The sequence below is a fragment of the Tachypleus tridentatus genome, chromosome 2 (genome assembly GCF_004210375.1).
Source record: "Tachypleus tridentatus isolate NWPU-2018 chromosome 2, ASM421037v1, whole genome shotgun sequence".
NCBI lineage: Eukaryota > Metazoa > Arthropoda > Merostomata > Xiphosura > Limulidae > Tachypleus > Tachypleus tridentatus.
Genome location: NC_134826.1, coordinates 24,277,088 through 24,302,925, shown reverse-complemented (window position 1 = coordinate 24,302,925; position 25,838 = coordinate 24,277,088). Strand labels below are relative to the sequence as shown.

Here is a 25,838-nt window from a genome sequence, read left to right as displayed (position 1 = left end):
GTAATCCACAATTTGTCGAATAAAACTACCCAACAACTCACTTACAAATTGTGATTGTATGCTTAGTGGTTAGCTACACCAGTATCATTTCACTTAGCTTTTGTTTAGTTTGTTTCTTTTTCCTTCATAAGTTGTGACTGATAACTGTTGGCTTAGCTTGTTTCTCTTTTCTTGTTAAGTGGTAACTGGTAACTATTGGCTTAGCTCGTTTCTCTTTCCTTGTTAAGTGGTAACTGATAATTATTGGTTTAGCTTGTTTCTCTTTTCTTGTTAAGTGGTAACTGATAATTATTGGTTTAGCTTGTTTCTCTTTCCTTGTTAAGTGGTGACTGGTAACTATTGGCTTAGCTTGTTTCTCATTCCTTGTTAAGTGGTAACTGATAATTATTGGATTAACTTGTTTCTCTTTCCTTGTTAAGTGGTGACTGGTAACTATTGGCTTAGCTTGTTTCTCTTTCCTTGTTAAGTGATGACTGGTAACTATTGGTTTAGCTTGTTTCTCTTTCCTTGTTAAGTGGTGACTGGTAACTATTGGCTTAGCTTGTTTCTCTTTCTTTGTTAAGTGGTGACTGATAACTACTGGCTTAGCTTGTTTATCTTTGTCTAATGGCTACAACTTAACGTGTTTATATCTTCCATCTGATCTAGCCGTCCTTAACTTAGAAAGGATATTTTAGAGAGAAAGTAGCTATTCAACAACACCTTTTGCCAACTCTTGTGCAACTCTAATCGCATATTGAGACAGACTGCCAGTTTATAACACCATCACAACTGAAAGGGCAATCATGTTCAGTTATGGGATTTGAACCTACGATTCAGAGATTGCCAGTCGAGCACTATAACTACCACATTATTCTGTGAATAATTTTAATTTGTGCCGCATAATCGACGTGTTTTTTTCTGCATAAATATTAGTTTTATGGTGCATAATATCAAATAATTGACCGTATCATTTTGATTTATTTTTCCCATATATAAAGATCGAGGTCCTATTGTTTATGTGTTTAGCCTTTTGATAACTACAAAACACGAACTATTTTTCTGATTATCACAAACGGAAATGATTTGACACGATTAAGCGTTAACTATTATCTGAGTTTGGTAAAACTTTTATTATTTTGTTTGTTTGTTTGTTTTGGAATTCGCACAAAGCTACTCGAGGGCTATCTGTGCTAGCCGTCCCTAATTTAGCAGTGTAAGACTAGAGGGAAGGTAGCTAGTCATCACCACCCACCGCCAACTCTTGGGCTACTCTTTTACCACTGAATAGTGGGATTGACCGTCACATTATCACGCCCTCACGGCTGAAAGGGCGAGCATGTTTGGCGCGACGGGGATGCGAACCCGCGACCCTCAGATTACGAGTCGCACGCCTTAACACGCTTGGCCATGCCGGGCCGAACTTTTATTATATTTAAACTACTATAATAACACACTTATGTTTGTTTGTTTTGAATTTCGCGCAAATCTACACGAGGGCTATCTGCGCTAGCCATCTCTAATTTAGCAGTGTAAGGCTAAAGGGAAGGCAGCTAGTCATCATCACCCACCGCCAACTCTTGGGCTACTCTTTTACCAACGAATAGTGGGATTGACCATCACATTATAACGCCCCCACGGCTGAAAGCACGAGCATGTTTGGTGAGACGGGGATTCGAACCCGCGAACTTCAGATTACTAGTCGAGTGCCTTATCCACCTAGCCATGTCGGGCCTTAATATAAGTAAACATTAGTTACCACGTGTAAGGGACGTGTAGGGTTCAAATTCCCGTCTCACTGTTAACTTAGGGGCGGCTAGCGCAGATAGCTCTCGTGTAGCTTTGCGCGAAATTCCTAAACAAACAAAAACAACCAAATGTGAGATTTCAACACTGTTTAAAAGAAACCATCTGTATATCAATTCCAGTTTATGCTTTTAACTGCGAGTACACATTATTTTTCTATTTATTGAGTGATAGCAGATTCATCGCAATGAACGTTCTTTCATTTTTCTTATATTTTTACACAGTTTCGATTAACCTTTTCACTCCTAAATGGCTTATCCGATAATGTTTTTTATTGTAATAAATTACCCTTGCTAGAAATAACAAAGTAAAAACAATCATGGTATTTCAAATATTCTTATTTTAATACTAACTTCAGCACCGAGGCCTATTTCAATTAAAATATTTACAAATTACAGGAATTAATATGTTGGATAATAATTTGATTATAGAATGGTTGCAATTACTGTTAACTGTTTCATTGATCGTATAAAGAAACATGGAATATACAGTTTTGCTTCACCTATCCCTGTTGACAACTGAATTAGCCAGAGTGAGAATACTTATTATTTTTAAGAATCCCCATATACTTGCACCAAGGATATGCATGTCATAAGGGTTCTACTTGAATGAACATACTGGTACAATTTAGGGTATAAAATAACTGTTATGGTACCCTTCATACAGTGTCTTAAGCATACAGTCTCCCCAGTGACACAGCAGATTTACAACGCTAGAATTCAGGTTTCGATGACCGTGATGGGCAGAGTACAGATATCTCATTGTATAGCTTTGTGCTTAATTGAAAACAAAGTTAAGAAATAAATAGAAATAAAATAACAAGGAACTGGTATATGGAACTGGTATATGGAACTGGTATATGGAACTGGTATATGGAACTGGTATATGCCAGAAGAAATAAACTTAATAGCAATCCACAAATAAAACTTGATAGAAATAGTGTTTAAAACTATATATTAAGTTTTGTTGTCATTTCACGGCCCAAAAAGCGTAGAAAATTGTCATAAAAGCTTTACGTGATGCTGGTTGGACTATTCTACAAATTGCTGCAATCTTGAAATGCTCCCCAAACACTATCAAGTACACACTAAATCATGAGACTGGGACAAGTAAACTTAAAAATAGAATAGGAAGAGGCAGAGCACCTAAACTCAATGTTACTGATGTTAAGTATCTTTGTTTATGTAGCTTCGCGACAGAAGGAGGTCTGCCTCTGATGTCAAACATGAGATAAACAGCTATCTACCAAATGACAGAATAGCGTCCAGATCTACAGTTTCAATAAAACTTAACAAGAATAGAATATTTGGTCGTTTAGCAGTTGAAAATCTTTAATTCGATTTCCAAATATTTTCAAGAGACTGAAATTTGCTAAAAAGTACAAAACTGGTCTGTTAATTATTGGAAAAAAGGTGTTATGAACGAATGAATCCAAGTTTGAAATACTTGGTTCAAAGCGTTTGTTGTACGTTATGTGGAAGTAAGGTGAGAGATACTGACCTAACTGCATAGCACCACTCATGAAGCATTGGGGAGGCAGTTTGATGGTTTGGAGGTGTTTTTTTTATGCTGAGGCAACAGGAGATACTTGTAAAATAGATGGAATAATGGACCACCGCAAGTACCATCAGATACTGATCCGTCATGGTATACTGAGTGGTTTGCTTATTATGAGTAAAGGATTCGACTATCAAGAAAGTAATGACCCCAAACACTCATCCAACCTGTCCAGAAGTTACTTGACTAAGAAAGAAGCTACTGGAGTCATTCAAACGGTGCAATGGTCCCCCAAAAGCCTCAATCCCAGCCCAATTGAGCAGATCTCGGATTTGATAGATCAAAAACTTAACAAATCAAATTTACTTCGAAAGAAATTTTATGGGAGTTTATTAGAGACATTTGGAGTAAATTTCCAAGGGACGCTTTGATTAAATATGTTGCAACAATGTCTGAAAAATTGTCTACGGTTATTAAAATAAAAGGAAGACACATAAGATATTAACTATTTGCTGAACTCAAGCACTTCCACTGAATTTATGTTGTACTAAATACGACACAACGGCTTGCATGCATTCATTCATTAAAAAATGTAAATAATTGTGATAAAACAAAATAATGTGATACATATATATATGAAAATTTAGACATAACATAATGTTTAGGGACAACAAGGGACCTATTGGTCCATCTCGGTTGCCCCATTCTTTAAGCCAAACTAAAATTATTTAAAAAAAATTGAAACCAGCCCTTATCATTCATATATTATCAAGTTTTCTTTTAAACTCACTCAAATTTTCTGCTTCCACAACATCCAAAAGCAACTCATTTCATAGACCAACCATTGTATTTAAAAAATAAAATTATCTCACCTGAATGCAGCTTCTATCTTGCTTAAATCTATATTTGTGTTCCATAGTTCTATAATTCTGTTATGTATGGAAAATGTTGATGCATCAACATTATAAATTATTTTTAAAATATTAAACACGTCAATCAGATTCCCTCTAACTCTTCTTTTTTCAAGAGAAAACAATTTAAGGATTTCAATCTCACCTCATATGACGACCCCTCCATCCTAGGAACCATTCTGGTAACCCTCCTTTGAAACATTTCCAACAGTTCAATGTATTTCCTAAGGTAAGAAATCCAAGACTGAACACAATACTCTGAACGTGGCCTAATTAGTGACGTATGCAATGAAACTATAGTCTCTTTAGATTTATATCTAATATTTCTGTAGACACAACCTTATTCGCTTTACCACTAGCAACAGCACACTGCTCAGATGGCTTAAAAGACTGATGAATGATAACATCAGGATCACTTTCCTTCATGACACTGATAAGGGTATTCTCATTCAAATTATATTTATAATTCAAAGATACTCCATGATAACCTACGCGCAGAAACTTGCCTTTCTCATAACCAAAACCCATCTGCCATTTATTTGCTCAGCTCACTAAATTATCTAAATCCTTTTGTAACACAGCAGAATTCTCTTCACAGTCAGCAACATCCAAGGTTTTAATATCATCAGCAAATTTTAGTAACATATTGACCATTCCATCATCTGTGTCATTAATGTAAATCGTAAAGAGCAATGGCCCTAAGACTGAGTCCTGAGGTACACCACTTGCAACATTAATCCAGTTTGACTGAACTCAATTCATAACAATCTCTTCTTTCTTCCATAAAGCCACTCTTCTATACAGTTAGTTGACTTATCCCCCACACCCATAGAGATAAGTCTTTTATGTGGCACTTCGTCAGTGCTTTCTAAAAATCCAGATATCACCTTCATCTACATATACAGTAACATTTTCAAAGCACGTTAAAAGATTTGTAAAGCAAAATTTTCTCTTAGTGAAACCTTGTTGATTATCCAATAAAATTGTAAACTTTGTTAAATAGTTTTGCAAATTATCTTTTATTATAATTTCCGAAACGTTTTCCAGAACTACTGTAAGACTAATGGGCCTACAATTACTAGCACAACTTTTATTACCTCTCCTGAAGAGAGGAGAGACATCAGCTATTTTGATGTCTATTGGTACTCGTCCAGTAATCAAAGGCTTACAAAAAATTGTAGCAAGTTTCCCACATATACAATTCTTGACTTCATTTAAAACCTTTGGGGAAATGTTATATGGCCCAGGAGCCTTATCATTTTTCAAACTTCCCAATTTTATTTTAAGAAGCTCAGAATTTATGCAGTTGTCTTTTTCAACTTTGTTTTCATCTATTAATTGGTCAAGATGATGAATACTGCTTAGATCCTCATTAATAACAACTGAAGAAAAAGTAGAATTTAATAACCTAACCCTTTTATAATCATCAGTCTTCCTTTATTGCCCTTCAAGGGTCCTATTTCCATTCTCACATTTGTTTAACTCCAATGTACTTTAAAAAAAATCCTTATTGTTAATTCTTATGTTTTACCCATTTGTTTTCACGCACCTTTAGAATGTCCTTGTTTTCTGTTTGACCCCATTTACCTTGATATTCTGTAAACTTCTATATATTCTATAATGCCAGTTAATTTTAATGTTTTAAATGTATTATGCTTTTTTTTTAAATTTTATCTCCTATGCTTATTGAGAGTCAACCTAATTATTTTTTACTTCCAGTTACCATTTTCTTGCTATAAGGAATTCTTTTAATTTTGAATACTGAAAACAAAATTAAGAATATTCCACATTTACTCAGTGTTTCTCTGCTGCCCAATTCACAACAGATAATTATTGTTGCTTTTTTGAAATTTGAAATCAAAGTATCATTGTTAATGATTATCATATGCAGCAAAACACCAAACAACAATGATTACTTGTACCCAGATGTTGCCCAGTTTGTACCCTCTTTGGCTATTCTAGCTGAGTAGTGACATTTATCACATTAGAATGACCGTACGACTGAAAGGACAAATATCTTCTATGATTGAATTCGAAGCCAGATTGCAAGACAAGTGCCCCAACCGACAATTGTTTGTTTTGGAATTTCGCACAAAGCTACTCGAGGGCTATCTGTGCTAGCCGTCCCTAATTTAGCAGTGTAAGACAAGAGGGAAGGCAGCTAGTCATCACCACCTACCGCCAACTCTTGGGCTACTCTTTTACCAACGAATATTATAACGCCCCCACGGCTGAAAGGGCGAGTATGTTTGGCGCGACGCGGGCGCGAACCCGCGACCCTCGGACTACGAGTCGCACGCCTTACGTGCTTGGCCATGCCGGGCCTCCCAACCGACAAGCCATGTTAGGCTAGAAACGTAAAGCTTGAAAATTCGGACGTAATGATACCTTATTACCTTTTCTTATGGGCTGTGCCAGTATCATGGAAATGCTCATCCAAGGATGGCTGTAGCAGACAACGAAATTGACCGTATCTATACATTACTCAACAGTCTACTAAAGTAACCTATGAGACATCGCAAAGGTAAAACAAAAATAATAATATTGCAACTTTAGTGCATAAAATGCAAATAATAAGATTTGAAGCTATACGTTCACTTAATGTTGAAAAGACGGAGACAGCCACCATTACATATATGTTTAATGGTAGATTACCAGGAAATGAAACAGGACTAGTGCTTTAATTAACAGTAGTTGTGCGGATAATCACTAGTCATATGCAGTGAACAGTAATGTAGTTGACATATCCTGGAAGGTTATAGTTCGTCAATGATTTCTTCTCTGATCAAATGTATTTTCACGTAGTGCTGATTGACACAGCCTAGAAAAGTGTGGTTGTGCTACAGGTGAGTATTTTATCAGTCCTGAGACATTACCTGTATCACAAAGGAATAGGATAGTGGCGAAACTTCTATAAATAAATTGGTTATGAAGAGACGCGATTTTGTCATGTATGTCTGTTGGACAGTGCCGTCCGCAGGTGTTGAAGGATTAGTCATGCACCATTAGACAAGAAGCCGTAGTTGACTGACCTTTACGAAACCTAAACTGAAAAGATAGTTCACGGGTATATATATATGTTACCCACTTATAAATATATTTAGAACACGAAAACCCCAGGATTATAAAAATATTAAAATTCGGAGATTCAGATAAACCTTGAAACTTATTTTCTTTTGAGATTATGAATCTTCATTACGAATGCGAAGTAATTTAGTGTTAACCTTGTATTTAATGGTAACGAAGCGTTAGTGTGAATTACATTTTAATGGTAAATTATTATCGGCATTCTTCTATGTGTGAACCTGATTTAGGTAATCTAGTGTTACAAAATGTGCTTCTTTGTTCTTGAAATAATGCCAATGTGTCATTTGAAAATCAGGAAAACTTTCAGTTGGTTTAGTTTGGTGTTTGTTGACTTCTCTCAGGATATCTTTAAATAAATTTTCTGTGTCAGTGATTTTGTGTTCTTTCTGTTCTTTATTTTAAATGCACCCTTGAACGTCTTATCTCCAGGTGGTATGTTAGCGATTCTTAATGTGTCTTTGAACAACTTACCATTGTGTTGTATATGACTAACTGTGTATTATTTCAATTGTTTACTTGTCTGTAACCATTCACCACTGTGTTGTGTATAAATAGCTTTGTATTATTTCAGTTGTTTACATGTTCATAAACAGTTCACCACCGTGTTGTGTATAAGTAACTGTGTATTATTTTAGTTGTTTACATGTTCATGACCAGTTCACCACTGTGTTGTGTATAAGTGACTGTGTATTATTTTAGTTGTTTACATGTTCATGACCAGTTCACCACTGTGTTGTGTATAAGTGAATGTGTATTATTTTAGTTGTTTACATGTTCATGACCAGTTCACCACTGTGTTGTGTATTATTTTAGTTGTTTACATGTTCATGACCAGTTCACCACTGTGTTGTGTATTATTTTAGTTGTTTACATGTTCATGACCAGTTCACCACTTTGTTGTGTATAAGTGACTGTGTATTATTTTAGTTGTTTACATGTTCATGACCAGTTCACCACTGTGTTGTGTATAAGTAACTGTGTATTATTTTAGTTGTTTACATGTTCATGACCAGTTCACCACTGTGTTGTGTATAAGTGACTGTGTATTATTTTAGTTGTTTACGTGTTCATGACTAGTTCACCACTGTGTTGTGTATAAGTGACTGTGTATTATTTTAGTTGTTTACGTGTTCATAACCAGTTCACCACTGTGTTGTGTATAAGTGACTGTGTATTATTTTAGTTGTTTACGTGTTCATGACCAGTTCACCACTGTGTTGAGTATAAGTGACTGTGTATTATTTTAGTTGTTTACGTGTTCATGACCAGTTCACCACTGTGTTGTGTATAAGTCACTGTGTATTATTTTAGTTGTTTACGTGTTCATAACCAGTTCACCACTGTGTTGTGTATAAGTCACTGTGTATTATTTTAGTTGTTTACATGTTCATGACTAGTTCACCACTGTGTTGTGTATAAGTGACTGTGTATTATTTTAGTTGTTTACGTGTTCATGACCAGTTCACCACTGTGTTGTGTATAAGTCACTGTGTATTATTTTAGTTGTTTACGTGTTCATAACCAGTTCACCACTGTGTTGTGTATAAGTCACTGTGTATTATTTTAGTTCTTTACGTGTTCATGACCAGTTCACCACTGTGTTGTGTATAAGTGACTGTGTATTATTTTAGTTGTTTACGTGTTCATAACCAGTTCACCACTGTGTTGAGTATAAGTGACTGTGTATTATTTTAGTTGTTTACGTGTTCATGACTAGTTCCCCACTGTGTTGTGTATAAGTGACTGTGTATTATTTTAGTTGTTTACGTGGTCATGACCAGTTCACCACTGTGTTGTGTATAAGTGACTGTGTATTATTTTAGTTGTTTACATGTTCATAACCAGTTCACCACTGTGTTGAGTATAAGTGACTGTGTATTATTTTAGTTGTTTACGTGTTCATGACTAGTTCCCCACTGTCTTGTGTATAACTGACTGTGTATTATTTTAGTTGTTTACGTGTTCATGACCAGTTCACCACTGTGTTGTGTATAAGTAGTGACTGTGTATTATTTCAGTTGTTTACATGTTCATGACCAGTTCACCACTGTGTTGTGTATAAGTGACTGTGTATTATTTTAGTTGTTTACATGTTTTTGACCAACTTCTTTGTATAATTTTGCTTCTCACATTATATCAAGATAACTAATGTGTCGTGTCATAGTGTTAATTGTCTTATTACTTAACTACATAACCCTATATTTTGGGTTTCATTTACTATTGCCAACATAATTAATAAAGATTTGTTTCCTGTCTCTTGGTAATAGCTTTAATGACAGTGACAATTTGTAATTGGTGATAAACTTGTGATCAGGGACTCATTTCGCATGCAAGTTAAGGTTTTATTTTTAAAGTATATCTTATTCATGTTCTGGTATATACATATTATTTGAGATCTTCTATATGGACTTCAGTTGAATAGTATTTAATACGTTAGCTTTAACTGCTGCGCATCAAATTAAAGTTTCAAAGAAACCTGACTTAGGATTTTGCTGTAAAATAGTGTAAAAATGAAAACAAACAGGACACATAAAACAGGTTGACTCCTGTTTTACCATGATTGTTTCGAGCGAATTTTTGTATTGCGATTTCCACTTTTTCCTTCAGTTTTATGAAGTGTAAACCTTTATTTCTTTTGTGTCTCCTTCAGATAAGTCACCGTTTTAACATGGATCTTTATTATCATGTCATACGCAAATCAAAATCAGAGCCCAGGCGTTTAAATATTTAGCACATATAGTGAAATTTAGATACCATGAAAATCGTGAAATCATAAACCGATAACTTTAAGATAGATGGCGTTATATCAAGATGTGATTGCTCGTTTGTTTGTTTTTTTTAATTTTGCGCAAAGCTACTAAAGGGCTATCTGCGCTAGCCGTCCCTAATTTAGCAGTGTAAGACAAGAGGGAAGGCAACTTGTCATCACCACTCACCGCCAACCTTTGGGCTACTCTTTTACCAATGAATAGTGGGATTGGCCATCACATTATAACTCACCAACGGCTGAAAGGACGAACATGTTTGGTGCGACAGGGGATTTGAACCCGCGACCCTCTGATTACGAGTCGCCTGCCTTAACCCACGTGGCCATGCCTGGCCAAATGTGATTGCTTAAGCCTACAACAGTTGTGGGAAAGTGATTGTTCTGCAAAGAAACATAAGGTCCTACTACCGCTTATCACCAGTTGTAGGGCCTTACTTTTGCTTCATTTTACTTTCATGTATTATTTCTTTCTAAAACTGTCTGCAAACAGCGAAGAGTGATATTCATATGAAACGTTGTGCCCTTCTAACTTATTAACATGTTTCATACTTATTATTGCTTATTCATCTTTCTTTAACATGGTAGACCAGCGAACAGAGGTTAAAACTGGAAGACAGGATATTCCCATAGAAATGTGTGTCACAGCAGACACCTCTAAAGCTCAGGGCATATCTTACATCGCACATTATAGGCTGCACTTTACTGATCCTTTTAATTTATGCAGCGGTGTTGTGGTAGTTGTTAAAGTCTGTTTTTAATAATTCATCTATGAGCATTTCATTATTCCTATTTCAGATTCAGAAATTAAGCATTTGTTGTATGTCCGTGATACTGTATGTGCTATAAGTGACTGATGCAATGTGAAATGTTTGTTCTCACTCATGTTCTTTAGATACAATTTGAGTATTCATAACTTTACTGTCATTTTATCCACTAATTGGTATCTCATTTTAAGTAAATTTCGCTTGTGTTTTGATATTTTGATTATGTTACGTGTAATGTTTGGCTGGTTACTGCTGGTGTAAAACAGATTAATTTTGAGGTGTTACTATTATGTTTTATTCTTTTTATAATTTGTTTATCGGTAGTTTATTTTCTATTATTAGAAATATGGTTTGGACTTGGTTGGTTTGGTGTGATAAATGTTTTGTGTCATGCTTTCAACTAATGTCATTCTTACTTGTATTGTAACTTTCAACTAATGTCATTCTTACTTGTATTGTAACTTTCAACTAATGTCATTCTTACTTGTATTGTAACTTTCAACTAATGTCATTCTTACTTGTATTGTAACTTTCAACTAATGTCATTCTTACTTGTATTGTAACTTTCAACTAATGTCATTCTTACATGTATTGTAACTTTCAACTAATGGTGTAGTATTCTATATGTATATTGCGGTGCTGACTTATGACTTCCATATTATAATTTGGTAAAGATGGTTTATTCACCGTGTTGTCATACTGTATTATTTCGAGTATTGTAATATACAATAACGTAAATTACCTTACATGATGTGATTGCTCGATATTCTAATCTCTGCTTTGTATTGGATTTAAATCAAAATAAACCTGAAGTTTCTGCTAGATTTATGATGCTGTTTTAAAGTTCTTTAGAAAGTTTATTTTGATTTAAATTGCTTTTGCTTTCTTTTATTTTGACTTGTGCTTGGTGTGTATACTGTAGGTATAGTTGTAAAGTGGTTGCCAGATCTAATGAGCTGATTGGTCAAGCTATGGACCTGTAACTTGTGGGACTAATATTTTATTATCTTTCTGATCATTTCGTCTTCTTCTTACCGTCAGAGACTTTTATTAGCCAATCAATCTGTATCTCACCTTAAAGTCAATCAATCAATATTTGTTTCTCCAAGTCCTGAGTTCAGCTATTAAATATTTGATTTAGTTCATTATTTAGCTACTATTGCGACAGTACTGTATGTTTTAATTCTATGTTTCTTATCTGATAAATATTTGTGTTTTTACTGTTTTACCTCTGATTTATCATCTTAAAAACTTCACATGAACTATCCGTTTTGTTCTTACCAACTAACTTCCCAACCTTTCTGTTATCTGCAGGCTTTAACAAAGTGTTAACTAATAAATCTTAATCAATAATACGACAGTGTTAAGTGACATTACAAAGTCACGAATAAGTTATTGTTACTTGTTTCTAATCTTAACAATAAGAATAATGAAAACTTAATGAAGGTTCAAACTGACCCAACAAACAATTTTGGAAAGTAAATGGCTTGATATATTAAACATATACCATGAATATTAATTATATATTTTTGATTATCTTTAGAAGATAAGACGAACTATTTTCTTGATTCTAACAGACTTTTTGAAGGTATTCTTCTAGGACGTGGATTAATTATGGATTATATTTTACAAATATTTCCTTATTACAGCCTTGACTGTGAAATACATCACAAAACGATTCATCAGTGAATATGACCCTGATTTAGGTAAGTTATTTAGTAGAAAAAGTGCATGAGTTATAGTTTTATTCCATTGTGTTCAAATTCGTAACCACATTGTGATCAGGCACATACAATGTGTTATCTCCTACATTCTTCTATAATTCATCTATTGTTCATCTACTAACAAATCAAGTCAACGTATTACATATTATTTAATTCTCTCAACAAGGTTTTCCCAAGGAACTGGTTGCTAAACATGTGATTGTATCAATACAATATCATACATAAGAACGCCATTTTCTCGCGGAAGAACACACTCTACATAAAATAGCAAGCTAAGGTCACATTGCCCATTTTTTTTGCATCACTGGATTTGTTTACAGTCTGACGCTTCACTTGTCCCACAGTCCCCTGCCGGTACAACGGTAAGTGTTTGGATTTACACTGCTGAAATCAGATATTCGATTCCATGAGCTGGACACAGCTGATAGCCCCATGTGGCTTTGCTATAAGAAACACACACTTGTCCAAGAAATAATGCCAAAACTAATAATTTTTCTTTCAAGGCTAATGCGAGGAGTAATTTTGACGATAAACATAACGTGTAAAATTAACCAACTGTATTCATTCCGAGCTGAAAATAACGACATAAAACAGGTGAGAGCAACAGAGCTTCTTGTTACCAACTTATTAAGTGATGTTCGTTAAAAATTAATTTTCATGAAATTTTCACAGAATCTTCAAGAGTGAAACGCATTTCTCTCGTTTTCGAGTTTTTTCTCACGTAAAAAAAACTGGCCAAGCGGGTTAAGGCACTCGACTCGTAATGTGCGGGTCGCGGGTTCGAATCCCTGTCACACCAAACATGCTCGCCCTTTCAGCCGTGGGGGCGTTATAATGTGACGGTCAATCCCACTATTCGTTAGTAAAAGAGTAGCCGAAGAGTTGGCGGTGGGTGGTGATGACTACCTGCCTTCATTCAAGTCTTACACTGCTAAATCTGGGACGGCTAGTGCAGATAGCCCTCGTGTAGCTTTGCTCGAAATTTAAAAGACAAACGTAAAAAACAAATAAACAGAAATTGACAGTTAGTGAATCAACACGTCAGTCCAAGAAAAGCTTTGATTAAAAAAACAATAATTAAACAGGGGCAATTGAAGTAGATTCGCTCTAAGAGGAAAATTATTACTGAAGTTTCCATGGAGGGACAACAGTAAGCTTACGAACTTACAACGATATAATCCATCGTTCATTTATGCACAACAGACAGCCAAATGAAATTTTGTTCTAAAACAAACAATAACCGAAAAAGTTCTATAATTTTTCACTTGATATAGAACTAAAAATATATTGTTAACTTATTTACGGTTACTTCTAAATAGCTAAAATGCTTTAATATGAAAATAAGTAATTTCCAACTAATTAATTTACTGATTAGTTTAATACAAGATAATTTCTTTATCTTGTTTATTCTTCAGATAATTGTTTGTGTATGTGTGTATGGGGGTAATTAAGTATACGCGGTTGTTATAAGGTTTTAAATTACACTTTATATGACTAATTTTTATGACTTTATGGTAAAAACGATGGGTAAAAAAATGTCCGATATATTTAAACTATTTTATTATAGGTGGCGTATATAAGCCATTTTTTCGTTTTATTTCATCCCCCGCTAGAACAGCGGTAAGTATTCGAATTTATAACGCTAAAATCAGGAGTTCAATTCCCCTCGGTGGACACAGCATGTAGCTTAAAGTGACTTTGCTATAAGAAAATACACAATTACACACACTCGTTTGACTTCGAGGAGCAAATTAGAGAATTTATACCGAATTGTAAACACATTTAAAAGAACTCTTACAACAGAACATCAGTAAAAAGTTCACTTGTATCATAAACTAATGTTTCTGAATTAAACGCTAGCTTTTAATAATTTTCTACCTAAAGATATTAGCGTTTATTTTATGAGTGCTTAGATTTGTTGGTTCGTTTGTTTTCACGTAAAGCGCTGGGAGAGCTATCTGCGTTAATCGTCTCTAATTTAGCAGTGTAAGACTAGAGGGAAGACAGCTAGTCATCGCCACTCTTGGGCTAGGCTATTCTTTACCAACGACGAATAATGGGACTAACTGTAACGTTATAACGCCCTCACGGCTGAAAGGGCGAGCATGTTTGGTGTGACGGGGATTCGAACCCGCGCCCCTCGGATTACGAGTCGAGCGTCCCTATCACCTGGCCATGCCAGGCCGTATGAATGCTTATAATAGCTTGAATTTCTAGGTCACTAGGTGATTAAGTTGATTTCTGGGTCACAGGATGATTAGGTTCATTTCTGAGTTGCTGGGTGATTAGGTTGATTTCTGGGTCACAAGGTTGTTATGTTCATTCCTGGGTCACAGGAGGTTCATTTCTGGGTCATAGGAGGTTCATTTCTGGGTCACTGGGTGGTTAGGTTGATTTCTGAGTCACAGAATGATTAGGTTCATTTCTGGGCCACAAGATGATTAGTTTCATTCCTGGGTCACTGGGCGATTAGGTGCATTTCTGGGTCACAAGGTGATTAGGTTGATTTCTTGGTCACAGGGTAATTAGGTTCATTTCTGAACCACTGAGTGATTAGGTTCCTTTCTGGGTCACAGGATGTCTAGGTTCATTTCTGGGTCACAGGGTGTCTAGGCTCATTTCTGAGTCACAAGGTGATTAGGTTCATTTTTGGGTCACAAGGTAGTTAGATTCATGTCTTTGTTTCAAATAACTTAAATAATATGTGATATTTTAGCGTTTTTTTACTTAAAGACAAAACTACACGATAGGTTATCTGTTTTATGCCTACAACAAGTATCAAAACCTGAATTTTAGCGCTATAAGTTCCTGGACTTGCTGCTAAGTCACTTGGAGGCAATATTTTGTTATTCCTAAACTTAAAATGTAATAATAAATAAAATATAAACAAAATGATCTTTATTAACAAATGAAAACGAATTATATCAAAATAACGTAAACCATTTGCTTTTATATGAAAAAATAAAGTTGTTCTGAGGTAGATTTATGAACAACCACTAAAATATGTAACGTACTTTACAATAGGTTCAAATCACACAAATTATAAGTAACAGAATTATTGCATTCGGATAATTTACTTTTTAGTCGAGTGTCGTTCTTGGATTATTTTCTTAAATTGAAAAAAAACAAAACGAAAGAGATGATCCGGTTAAATGTTAAATGAAGACTTGACCTTTTTATGTTCGTTGTAGAAGACACGTATTGCAAGATCGAAGTTCTTGACCACCAAGAGGTCATTGTTCGATTGATGGACACTTGCGATAAGGTATGGTTTAGAAAAAGTCGATAACGTGATTCTATCGAAAATATGTGTGTGCATGTGTGTTTACATCTATATATATGAAATACTTACTTAAGTATATTTTATTTATTACGAACAGGAGCACTCTAATCACTGAGCCTAGAAACTTAGGACATATCACAGATTCCATGTGCTAACAAAACCCCTAATATTTAAGTTTATATCAAATAATCCGTTCGGAAGAAATGTTCTTTATTTCATTTTATGAACATTGCTCCAGTAATTAAAAGAAACTTTTAACACAACTTATGGCTTCTTATTTGAAATGGAAGTTTACGTATTTTTGGGCCTGGCATGGCCAGGTGGGTTAAAGCATTCGACTCGTAATATGAGGGTCGCGGGTTCGAATCCCAGTCGCACCAAACATACTCACACTTCCAGCCGTGGGGGCGTTATAATGTAACGATCAATTCCACTATTCGTTGGTAAAAGGATAGCCCAAGAGTTGGCGGTGGGTGGTGACGACTAGCTGCCTTCCCTCTAGTCTTAGACTGCTAAATTAGGAGCAGCTAGCGCAGATAGCTCTCGTGTAGCTTTGCGCGAAATTCAAAAAACAAAAAAACTCGTATTTTTTTCTAGAATCGCGTCCTTTCTTTTCTGGTTATTTATTTTCTATTCCAGAAAGAGGGATACAAATGTATGTCTGCTTTTCTTGTTACAAGTATATTGACGTCACGAAAGGTTTAAGTGTGATAGTAAAGTGGGAATCGCTATTGTTCTTTTATTTCTTAAATACACTTAAACCTGATTACGTAATGATAATACAATTCTAGCGATGAATGTTTTTTTTTTAATGCGGCATAGCTCGCGTTACGAAGACATGAAGTGTTAGTGAAAAGTTAATATGATAAACCATTACTATATGGCCCCTCATAAACGTATGGGTTATTATATTTTTCAGAAATGCGAAAAAAAAAGTACGAATAAACTATTATATACATTTCAAATTTATTAGTTGAATATCCTATATTAAAACTTCAATAATTTCGATTATGATAATTATGGGTGTGCACTATAATATATACATATACCCTGCGATACTTTCAATAGTGCAACATTTTTAGTACATAATAGTCTGTACCCTGTGATACTTTCAATAGTGCAACATTTTTAATACATAATAGTCTGTACACTGTGATACTTTCAATTGTGCAACATTTTTAGTACATAATAGTCTGTACTCTGTGATACGTTCAATAAGTGCAATATTTTTAGTACATAATAGTCTGTACCCTGTGTTACTTTCAATAAGTGCAACATTTTAGTACATAATAGTCTGTACCCTGTGATACTTTCAATAAGTGCAACATTTTTAGTACATAATAGTCTGTATCTTGTGATACTTTCAATAGTGCAACATTTTTAGTACATAATAGTCTGTATCTTGTGATACTTCCAATAGTGCAATATTTTTAGTACATAATAGTCTGTACTCTGTGATACTTTCAATAGTGCAACATTTTTAGTACATAATAGTCTGTACTCTGTGATACGTTCAATAAGTGCAATATTTTTAGTACATAATAGTCTGTACCCTGTGTTACTTTCAATAAGTGCAACATTTTAGTACATAATAGTCTGTACCCTGTGATACTTTCAATAAGTGCAACATTTTTAGTACATAATAGTCTGTATTCTGTGATACTTTGAATAAGTGCAACATTTTAGTACATAATAGTCTGTACCCTGTGACACTTTCAACAAGTGCAACATTTTAGTACATAACAGTCTGTACCCTGTGACACTTTCAATAAGTGCAACATTTTTAGTACATAATAGTCTGTACCCTGTGACACTTTCAACAAGTGCAACATTTTTAGTACATAATAGTCTGTACCCTGTGACACTTTCAATAAGTGCAACATTTTTAGTACATAATAGTCTGTACCCTGTGACACTTTCAACAAGTGCAACATTTTTAGTACATAATAGTCTGTACCCTGTGACACTTTCAATAAGTGCAACAGCTTTTATTTTGGTTTCGGGTTGTTTTTATAATAACAAACTAATATTTAATCAGAGGTTTGGATTTACTGTGTTTATTGTAGTTCTTCCTTCTGTTTTTGTTTTATATCAGTATTAATATTCTATATATATATACACTAGTCGTATCTGTATCTACTAACATCAGAAATATAACAAAGATAATATAAAAATGTTAAGTTTAGCATAGCGTTTGTGGCTAAAGTGCTGGTAGCAGTTTACAAAAAACCCATCTATTAATAATTCATGTGTTTCCCATAGTAATTCAGTACTCTCGATAACAGTGATTCAGTTTGAAATCTGCAGCATCAAACTTTACTATTGGCAGCAGTAAGCTGGTTGGGAAAATAGAATACGTTTAACATCCTAACTACGTTTCTATAAGTATTTATTATGATGTATACAAAAGTATGTATATTTCCACACTGTGGTTCTCGTATACGGATTAATTGTTGACTGACTTTTATATACAGTATCTTATGAATGTTTTCCTTTCTAATTACCACCAATGTTAGAAAGTCTCTGTGTTTTCATTGGCTTCTTGCATCTTCACAGCCAGAAAGTTGACAACGTGGAATTATTGGCCGAACACTCACATAAAAATGCAAGGTAATCATCAGATAATATATCTTCCCTGATTGGCGAATCTAGGGAAATTTATATTTTCTTAGCGCCTATCGTCTGTAAATTTTCCCTCACCTGAATCTCAGTACTATGTAGAGATAACATAGCTCTGTTCAAATTATGGTTCGTGTATAATTAAAAATTTCAAAGGGTTGGATTTAATTTGCAATCCGTTTGAGTTTTATACGTGTTGTAGAACAGACTATTTTTTTTCTAAGTGCATCCTTGTAAACAGTTGATCAGTTTACAACTGACTAACAGATAGGAAGTCACAATGAGATGTAAGTTTCACAGAGTTCTGACGAATTAGCTTTTACTTTCATTGATATTTTTTTCTTACGTTCTCAACTCTCTTTTGTTTATTGGGTTAACTCACTTTCAGAAATCTTCAGCCCAACAATATCACAGAAAGATAACAGAGTAGCATTAGTGAATAATAAACATTGTGCAAAAGTTTGTTCTCTGTTTGTTCGTCGAATTACTGTCTACTTCGAGGCTATTCTGTAACTGGTACAGCTTTAGCACACAATTCTTTCGTAATGTAAATGACAGCTCAGAATAACATTGTTTTTTTCTTCCATAGCAAGCGACCCGCATCTACATCTACAATTCCTCACAAACATGAGTACGACTGCTATCTCACGTTGAATAAAACAGTGAAATATGAAACATTAAATACATAAAATAACTACTAAATGTCAATACTCTAGTAGTATAAGGCAGGTGGCAGCACTGTCTCTGTAGAATGGCTCGGACAGTTCATCGAAATGACATTTAAAAATTTTCTCAATAGGTCATCATAACTTTACAGTACTATACAATGTTTCCTTTTATAACAATATTTATGTAATGACTCAGTCACAAGTTCTATGAATGTCTGTAAACATCACAGTAAAATGTTCTTCTTTCTGTTGCTTCTGTTTTTAATTACATGATAACTGAGGTGACATATTTTCATACGGAGTATCCGCTGTTATAAACATTGTTAAAACTAGAAGTATTTTTAAGTCATAATTATAGTGTAAACAATGTTATTAGTAACCCTAAAGTTAGCTTTCTTACAGAAATTTTATGTTCTCTAAGAAACTTAAGTACAGGGGGAAACAGGAATCCAGTCAATAATAGATAAACACTGACTAATACATTTGGAATCTCATTGTATTTAGAACTTGGTTCTAAGTACAACGTTTCTATGTCTATTAGAGAATTGCATAAAGACACAACTAAAATTTTTCAGAAAAGAAAAGAAATGTAGAAATGACCAACATCAAACTCTAAACACATTGTAAACAAGACAGTAGGAACCAACATCAAACTCTAAACACATTGTAAACAAGACAGTAGGAACCAACATCAAACTCTAAACACATTGTAAACAAGACAGTAGGAACCAACATCAAACTCTAAACACATTGTAAACAAGACAGTAGGAACCAACATTAAACTCTAAACACATTGTAATCAAGACAGTAGGAACCAACATCAAACTCTAAACACATTGTAAACAAGACAGTAGGGACCAACATCAAACTCTAAACACATTGTAAACAAGACAGTAGGGACCAACATCAAACTTTAAACACATTGTAAACAAGACAGTAGGAACCAACATCAAACTCTAAACACATTGTAAACAAGACAGTAGGGACCAACATCAAACTCTAAACACATTGTAAACAAGACAGTAGGGACCAACATCAAACTCTAAACACATTGTAAACAAGACAGTAGGGACCAACATTAAACTCTAAACACATTGTAAACAAGACAGTAGGGACCGACATTAAACTCTAAACACATTGTAAACAAGACAGTAGGGACCAACATCAAACTCTAAACACATTGTAAACAAGACAGTAGGGACCAACATCAAACTCTAAACACATTGTAAACAAGACAGTAGGGACCAACATCAAACTCTAAACACATTGTAAACAAGACAGTAGGGACCAACATCAAACTTTAAACACATTGTAAACAAGACAGTAGGAACCAACATCAAACTCTAAACACATTGCAAACAAGATACTAGAGATGATATTTATATCATCCCTATGTAACAGCACAGGCAAAATTTAACATGTGACAACATATATAGCTATTTAACCAAAATTGAGTTTAACTTGTCTAATTTTTGCTTGTTAACGTTCTACTATATCACGTGTCTGTGATTTTACGTAGAGACGATCTTTTAGACATCCTTACAATCTTGTTTACATGATTTATCAATGTTTGATATTAGCCATCCTTACATTTCCTTCCTTTTTTGAAAAGCGTTTTTTTTTTTTACTTGTAACTTTGAACAACGGATTATAATAACATGTTAATAATAGTAAAAGTAAGAAATTAGGATTCGAAATAGAAAAAATATCTTACAACTTTAACCATCCATTTGTGTTAAAGTAACTCTCAAGCGTTGCACGTTCTATCAAGGAAGGTTTGAGTATTAATTACCTCGCTATGTTTTCCCGCCTCTTTTCCTAGAGTAAGTTTGTGTTGAGTTTTTTAAATAAAATCGATCTACATGAACAAACACTTATGCATCAAAAATATCTTGTCGCTATCTTACTTCCAAAGTACATTCTGCTACAAACAGCTTTTAAAGGAAAATACTAAACACCATTTTCTTTAAATTAGGAAAGGAGAGAACCGGGAAGATATTTGAAATGGGCCGACTCCTTCTTTGTCGTTTATAGCATTACGAGTCGCCCAACGTTTGAATATGCCCAAAGATACCTTGATTTGATCATTCAGAACCAAAGAAATGGAGGAAACCCAGAGTGTTCCTTAGTGTTAATCGGAAACAAAGTAGATCTGGAACGCTACAGGTAAAAGCATATAAATATATGAATATAAATATTTTTATAAACGCATTACAGTTCCCTGTGTTTGCACGAATATACACAAATCAATTAATTACAAAAACTATATACATATAATGTCTGGTCACTTTATTAAGAGCTATGTACACTTTTAGACTTGAGTCTAACAAGTACCACAGTAGCTAAAACAATTTCATGGGTAAACAGCTTCAGCCGCCAACAACAAACCATAACAATAACCGATAGACATTCAATGGAAGGCGATTCTTATCATTCTCCAAGCGTACTTTACAAAGAATGTTACAACTGCTCTCAGTTAACAACGAGAAGAAAAGCGCCTTGAGCTGTCTAAAGAGCCTCAAACATTGGACTAATAAGAACTTCTGGAAGATGATGCACTTCAGTGAATCACGCTTTTCCATTTCTTTTGTTCAGATGGAAAAAGACAGAAACAGCTACAAGAATGATTCACTACTCTTGTGTGGTTCTAATTATCCAGACCTCTGGTGTTAGAATAGTGTATTATCCAGACCTCTGGTGTTAGAATAGTGTGTTATCCAGACCTCTGGTGTTAGAATAGTGTATTATCCAGACCTCTGGTGTTAGAATAGTGTATTATCCAGACCTCTGGTGTTAGAATAGTGTATTATCCAGACCTCTGGTGTTAGAATAGTGTGTTATCCAGACCTCTGGTGTTAGAATAGTGTATTACCCAGACCTCTGGTGTTAGAATAGTGTATTATCCAGACCTCTGGTGTTAGAATAGTGTATTATCCAGACCTCTGGTATTAGAACAGTGTATTATTCAGACTTCTGGTGTTAGAATAGTGTTTTATCCAGACCTCTGGTGTTAAAATAGTGTTTTTGGACATGTATTTCTGAATATCTCGGACCCCTTGGTCCGTTTTGGCAGAATGAATGATAAATATAACAGCTTACTTCAGCATAATTTATGATCGAGTACATCCAGCTGTACCTCCAATGTACACTTTTGGGAATGGATACTTACAAGAAGACAATGCTTCCATCTCCAGTTCCTAAATTCTGCGTGTAGTGTTTGAAAACGTTAAGAAGACTTTAGGTTTCTTCTGTGACCACCATAATTCTTGGATCTTAATCTAGCTGAGCATATCTTTAACAATTGGTCTTCTCCACTTTGTCCTTGAGAAATAAAAGTCCATCTTTCGAAAGCGCTCTGGCGTAAGAGTTTTATCATCTTATATTGGACCTTCTTAAGCCTACATGTCTTTCTGACATCATTCCAAATAAATATGAAGGACACATTCGCTATTGCGCTCCTCTGCATGCCTAACTCCATTAATTTTGTAGAATATTAATGAATGAAAGGGAAACACCCTCCAGAACAACTTCCAGCACCTCGCAGATTACCATGAATGATTTCGATAATTAGGGCAGGAAATGGTATAGCTCCTAATAAAGTACCTAAAATAATTACGAGAAACATAACTTTGCTGATGTCCTCATAGATACCTCCTTATGAGATAAAATATAAGAAGTTTCTTCACATATTAATGTTTCTATGACTGACCCTTTTTTATATGTAATCCTACCAGTCAATATATGTACTCGCTTTTCAAACGTCATCGCTATTTATGTTATAAAATTAATCGATTAATTAAGACACGATGAATTTTACTTCACCGTTAACTGATGTCAATTAAAATCAAGTAGGACCTTTAGAAAAACGTTTACTTTTTAATTGTACCCTTACTTGGTCTTCTGATTTGTGTTTTATTTATGAACTGTACCCTTACTTGGTCTTCTGATTTGTGTTTTATTTATGAACTGTACCTTTACTTGGTCTTCTGGTTTACGTTTTATTTATAAACTGTACCCTTACTTGGTCTTCTGGTTTACGTTTTTTTTATGAACTGTACCCTAACTTGGTCTTCTGGTTTACGTTTTATTTATGAACTATACCCTTACTTGGTCTTCTGGTTTACGTTTTATATATTTGAACAGTGACTTACTGTCTTATTAAAATAACTCAAGTATAATATTTAAAGGGTCACGTATCTTAATTTTAAGATGTTGCTTTTCAGCAATGGATTTTTCTATTTTCTAAAGTAAGTTTTGTAAAAACAACTTCAATGTTCAAATATTAATTGTGTTACACCTTTTTGCTCTTTACATCAATACACAAGTTATCATTGAAAGTATCTCACAGAAGACAGCAGTTCAAGTGAAACAGTTAGTGTTTTTTTGTTAGTTTTTTGCTAAACCTAAGTAAGGCCCCCAGTGGCTCAACGGTATGTCTGCGGACTTACAACGCTAAATTCCGAATTTCGATACCCGTGGTGGGCAGAGCACAGATAGCCCATTGTGTAGCTTTTTGTTTAATTCAAAACAACAAAAACGACCTAAGCAAGATGTATCATTTGTTATTACTTTCAGCGACGGTATTTATTATGTTAAATGGTATTTTTAAAACTCTACTATTTCTTATTATTATACATTTCATTATGCAGATTGTTTTACAATTTTAGCTTAATATTCATATTTAGAACTACCCTGAATCTCCTAGTTACCCGAAACTCAGTTGGTGTTATTGATATTATTGTGGAAAAAATACCCAACAGCGAGAGCAGTGTTGGTGAAACAATGTATTCTACTCTTGATAAGTGGAAGCGTAATAAACGTATAATTAGTTATAATGACCACGAGACTGATTTTCAATTTCGCTTCGAGTACATAACTTTCTCTAAGTTGAAGTCAATGCTAATTACCTAAGCCTCGCCTCCCCTTTCTCACAAGAAAAGACAGAGGTTACTTTCTAAAAAACCTTTCTTATAACCTCTAATAAAATATCTATTAAATGAAATATAGAACGACCTTTTTATTATCTTACAATAATATATATACCTAGCGTCTATTTTAGTGCCTATATAAGTAAACAAACTCCTACTTCATCTGTTGAATGGCACCACAAACAAAAATCCATATAAATTTGCACTTACTAGGTATTCAAAATTCAAGTAATTAGAAAGGTAACTGTAGTTCTATGTGCAACAACCAATTCTTTATAATTATGTATTATAAACATTTCTTATTCTGACTTAATTTTCGTTCCGTTTTTAGTGCTTCTCCTTCCTGGTCAAACAACTATACTTTAAAAGATTCGCTGGTATGTAACATTGGTTTCATCAATGACGACTCTCAAGAATATTATTAAATAACTTTTTCAGAAAACTGTAAGGTGGAACTTCAAGATAAAAGTTCTTTTCACTGGTAACTTGTAGCTTCTTTTTTGTTAGGCACGTTTCCCTTCGAGGTTCCATAACTTCCAGTACTATATCTTTGTAATTTTTAACATTCTGCTTTTATATCCGAAGAAATGAGATAGAAAGAACTGTCGCTTTACAGGAAGTTTTTATTGACAACACTTCATTTGCTTATTTGTGCCTATTTTATCAATAATTTATTTCATTCATAAAGAAATATGTTTTTGAAAGAAATTTATGTACAGAAGAGTGGATAATCATTGTTAAAAAATTACCACGTTTAAATTATTTTATGCTTTAAAGGCTACTGCAATACGTTATTTGTATTTTTTAGACAAGTAAGCAAACTAGAGGGTGCCACCTGCGCAGAAAAGTATGATGCTGTATTCTTTGAAAGTACCGCAGCAGAAGACTATGACGAAGTTGAAGAAATTTTCCATAAGGCATTAAGAGTCGTTCTTCAAGATCAAAGTCGATTTGTATCATTAAAACATCTTTATATAGCAGAAGACAAAATGGCTTCCAATTTGAATCGTAATTCCTTACCACGTAATCTGAGATCTCATATAACAGCGCCATCTAACTCCAAGCTTCCTTCGGTGTCGAAAGATCGTAAGCCTGACGAAAAAAGTTTTCTACTTATGGACAGAAATCCAAAGTTTAAGCTGTTTAATAAAGGATTTAGAATATTTCAATCTTAAAAGTTAAACAAGACTCTGAAAGTAATGAAAAGTTACAAAATGAATAGGTCTTAACCACACTCTTTGGAGTTAAAGTTCACTATATAAACACTTCGCTTGCTCATAAATCTTATTAGTAGTGAGTACAACCTGAAGGAAAGGGCACAAAAGGTGAGAAAGGGACGAATTTGGGATTTTACAATGTGTATTTCTGTTGTAAGTGTATTAGACAAACTTTATATTGATAACAGTAAATTATTTCTTTCTTCATATGAGAAATTATTATTAATTTTACACTTATAATATACACGTATTTATACACATTTCATGAGCTATATAGATTACTATATGTACTTGTATGTAAAAATTTGTAAAAAAAGAAGTTGTATTTCTTTCATCAAGTTATCCAATTTGTACAAAGGTTTAAGACGTTAGAAAAGATGAGAAATACAAGAGCTCAAGTATGCTTTTCCCCTTCTTCTGTAAAAACAGAAGATTAAGGCCAAGACAGGTTCCATATCAGAATAATTCACATTTTTCTGATTTGAATTAACACTGAAAGTAATTTTCAGATAAATTAATAAGAAAATGAAATTAACTGCTGCAGATGATCAGTGTCGGATTTATAGGAAGTGCAATCCACGCAGTTGT

At 34.2% G+C, this 25,838-nt stretch overlaps 1 protein-coding gene across 2 annotated transcripts in view; it reads left to right on the top strand.

Annotated features, from left to right (window-relative positions):
- The window catches only part of LOC143235332 (ras-like protein family member 12), a 36,537-nt gene extending 11,071 nt beyond the window's left edge, over positions 1-25,466 (top strand). The window contains exons 2-6 of one of the 2 annotated variants that reach the window (XM_076473401.1): positions 12,461-12,517; positions 15,727-15,800; positions 21,081-21,271; positions 24,365-24,410; positions 24,842-25,031. In XM_076473401.1, coding sequence (XP_076329516.1) covers positions 12,461-12,517; positions 15,727-15,800; positions 21,081-21,271; positions 24,365-24,410; positions 24,842-24,886 — 413 coding nt within the window. In that variant the 3' untranslated portion in view covers positions 24,887-25,031. Of the gene's footprint in view, positions 1-12,460; positions 12,518-15,726; positions 15,801-21,080; positions 21,272-24,364; positions 24,411-24,841 lie in introns of both variants that reach the window. The other variant, XM_076473400.1, reaches the window with a different exon arrangement.
- Positions 25,467-25,838: the final 372 nt, after the last annotated feature.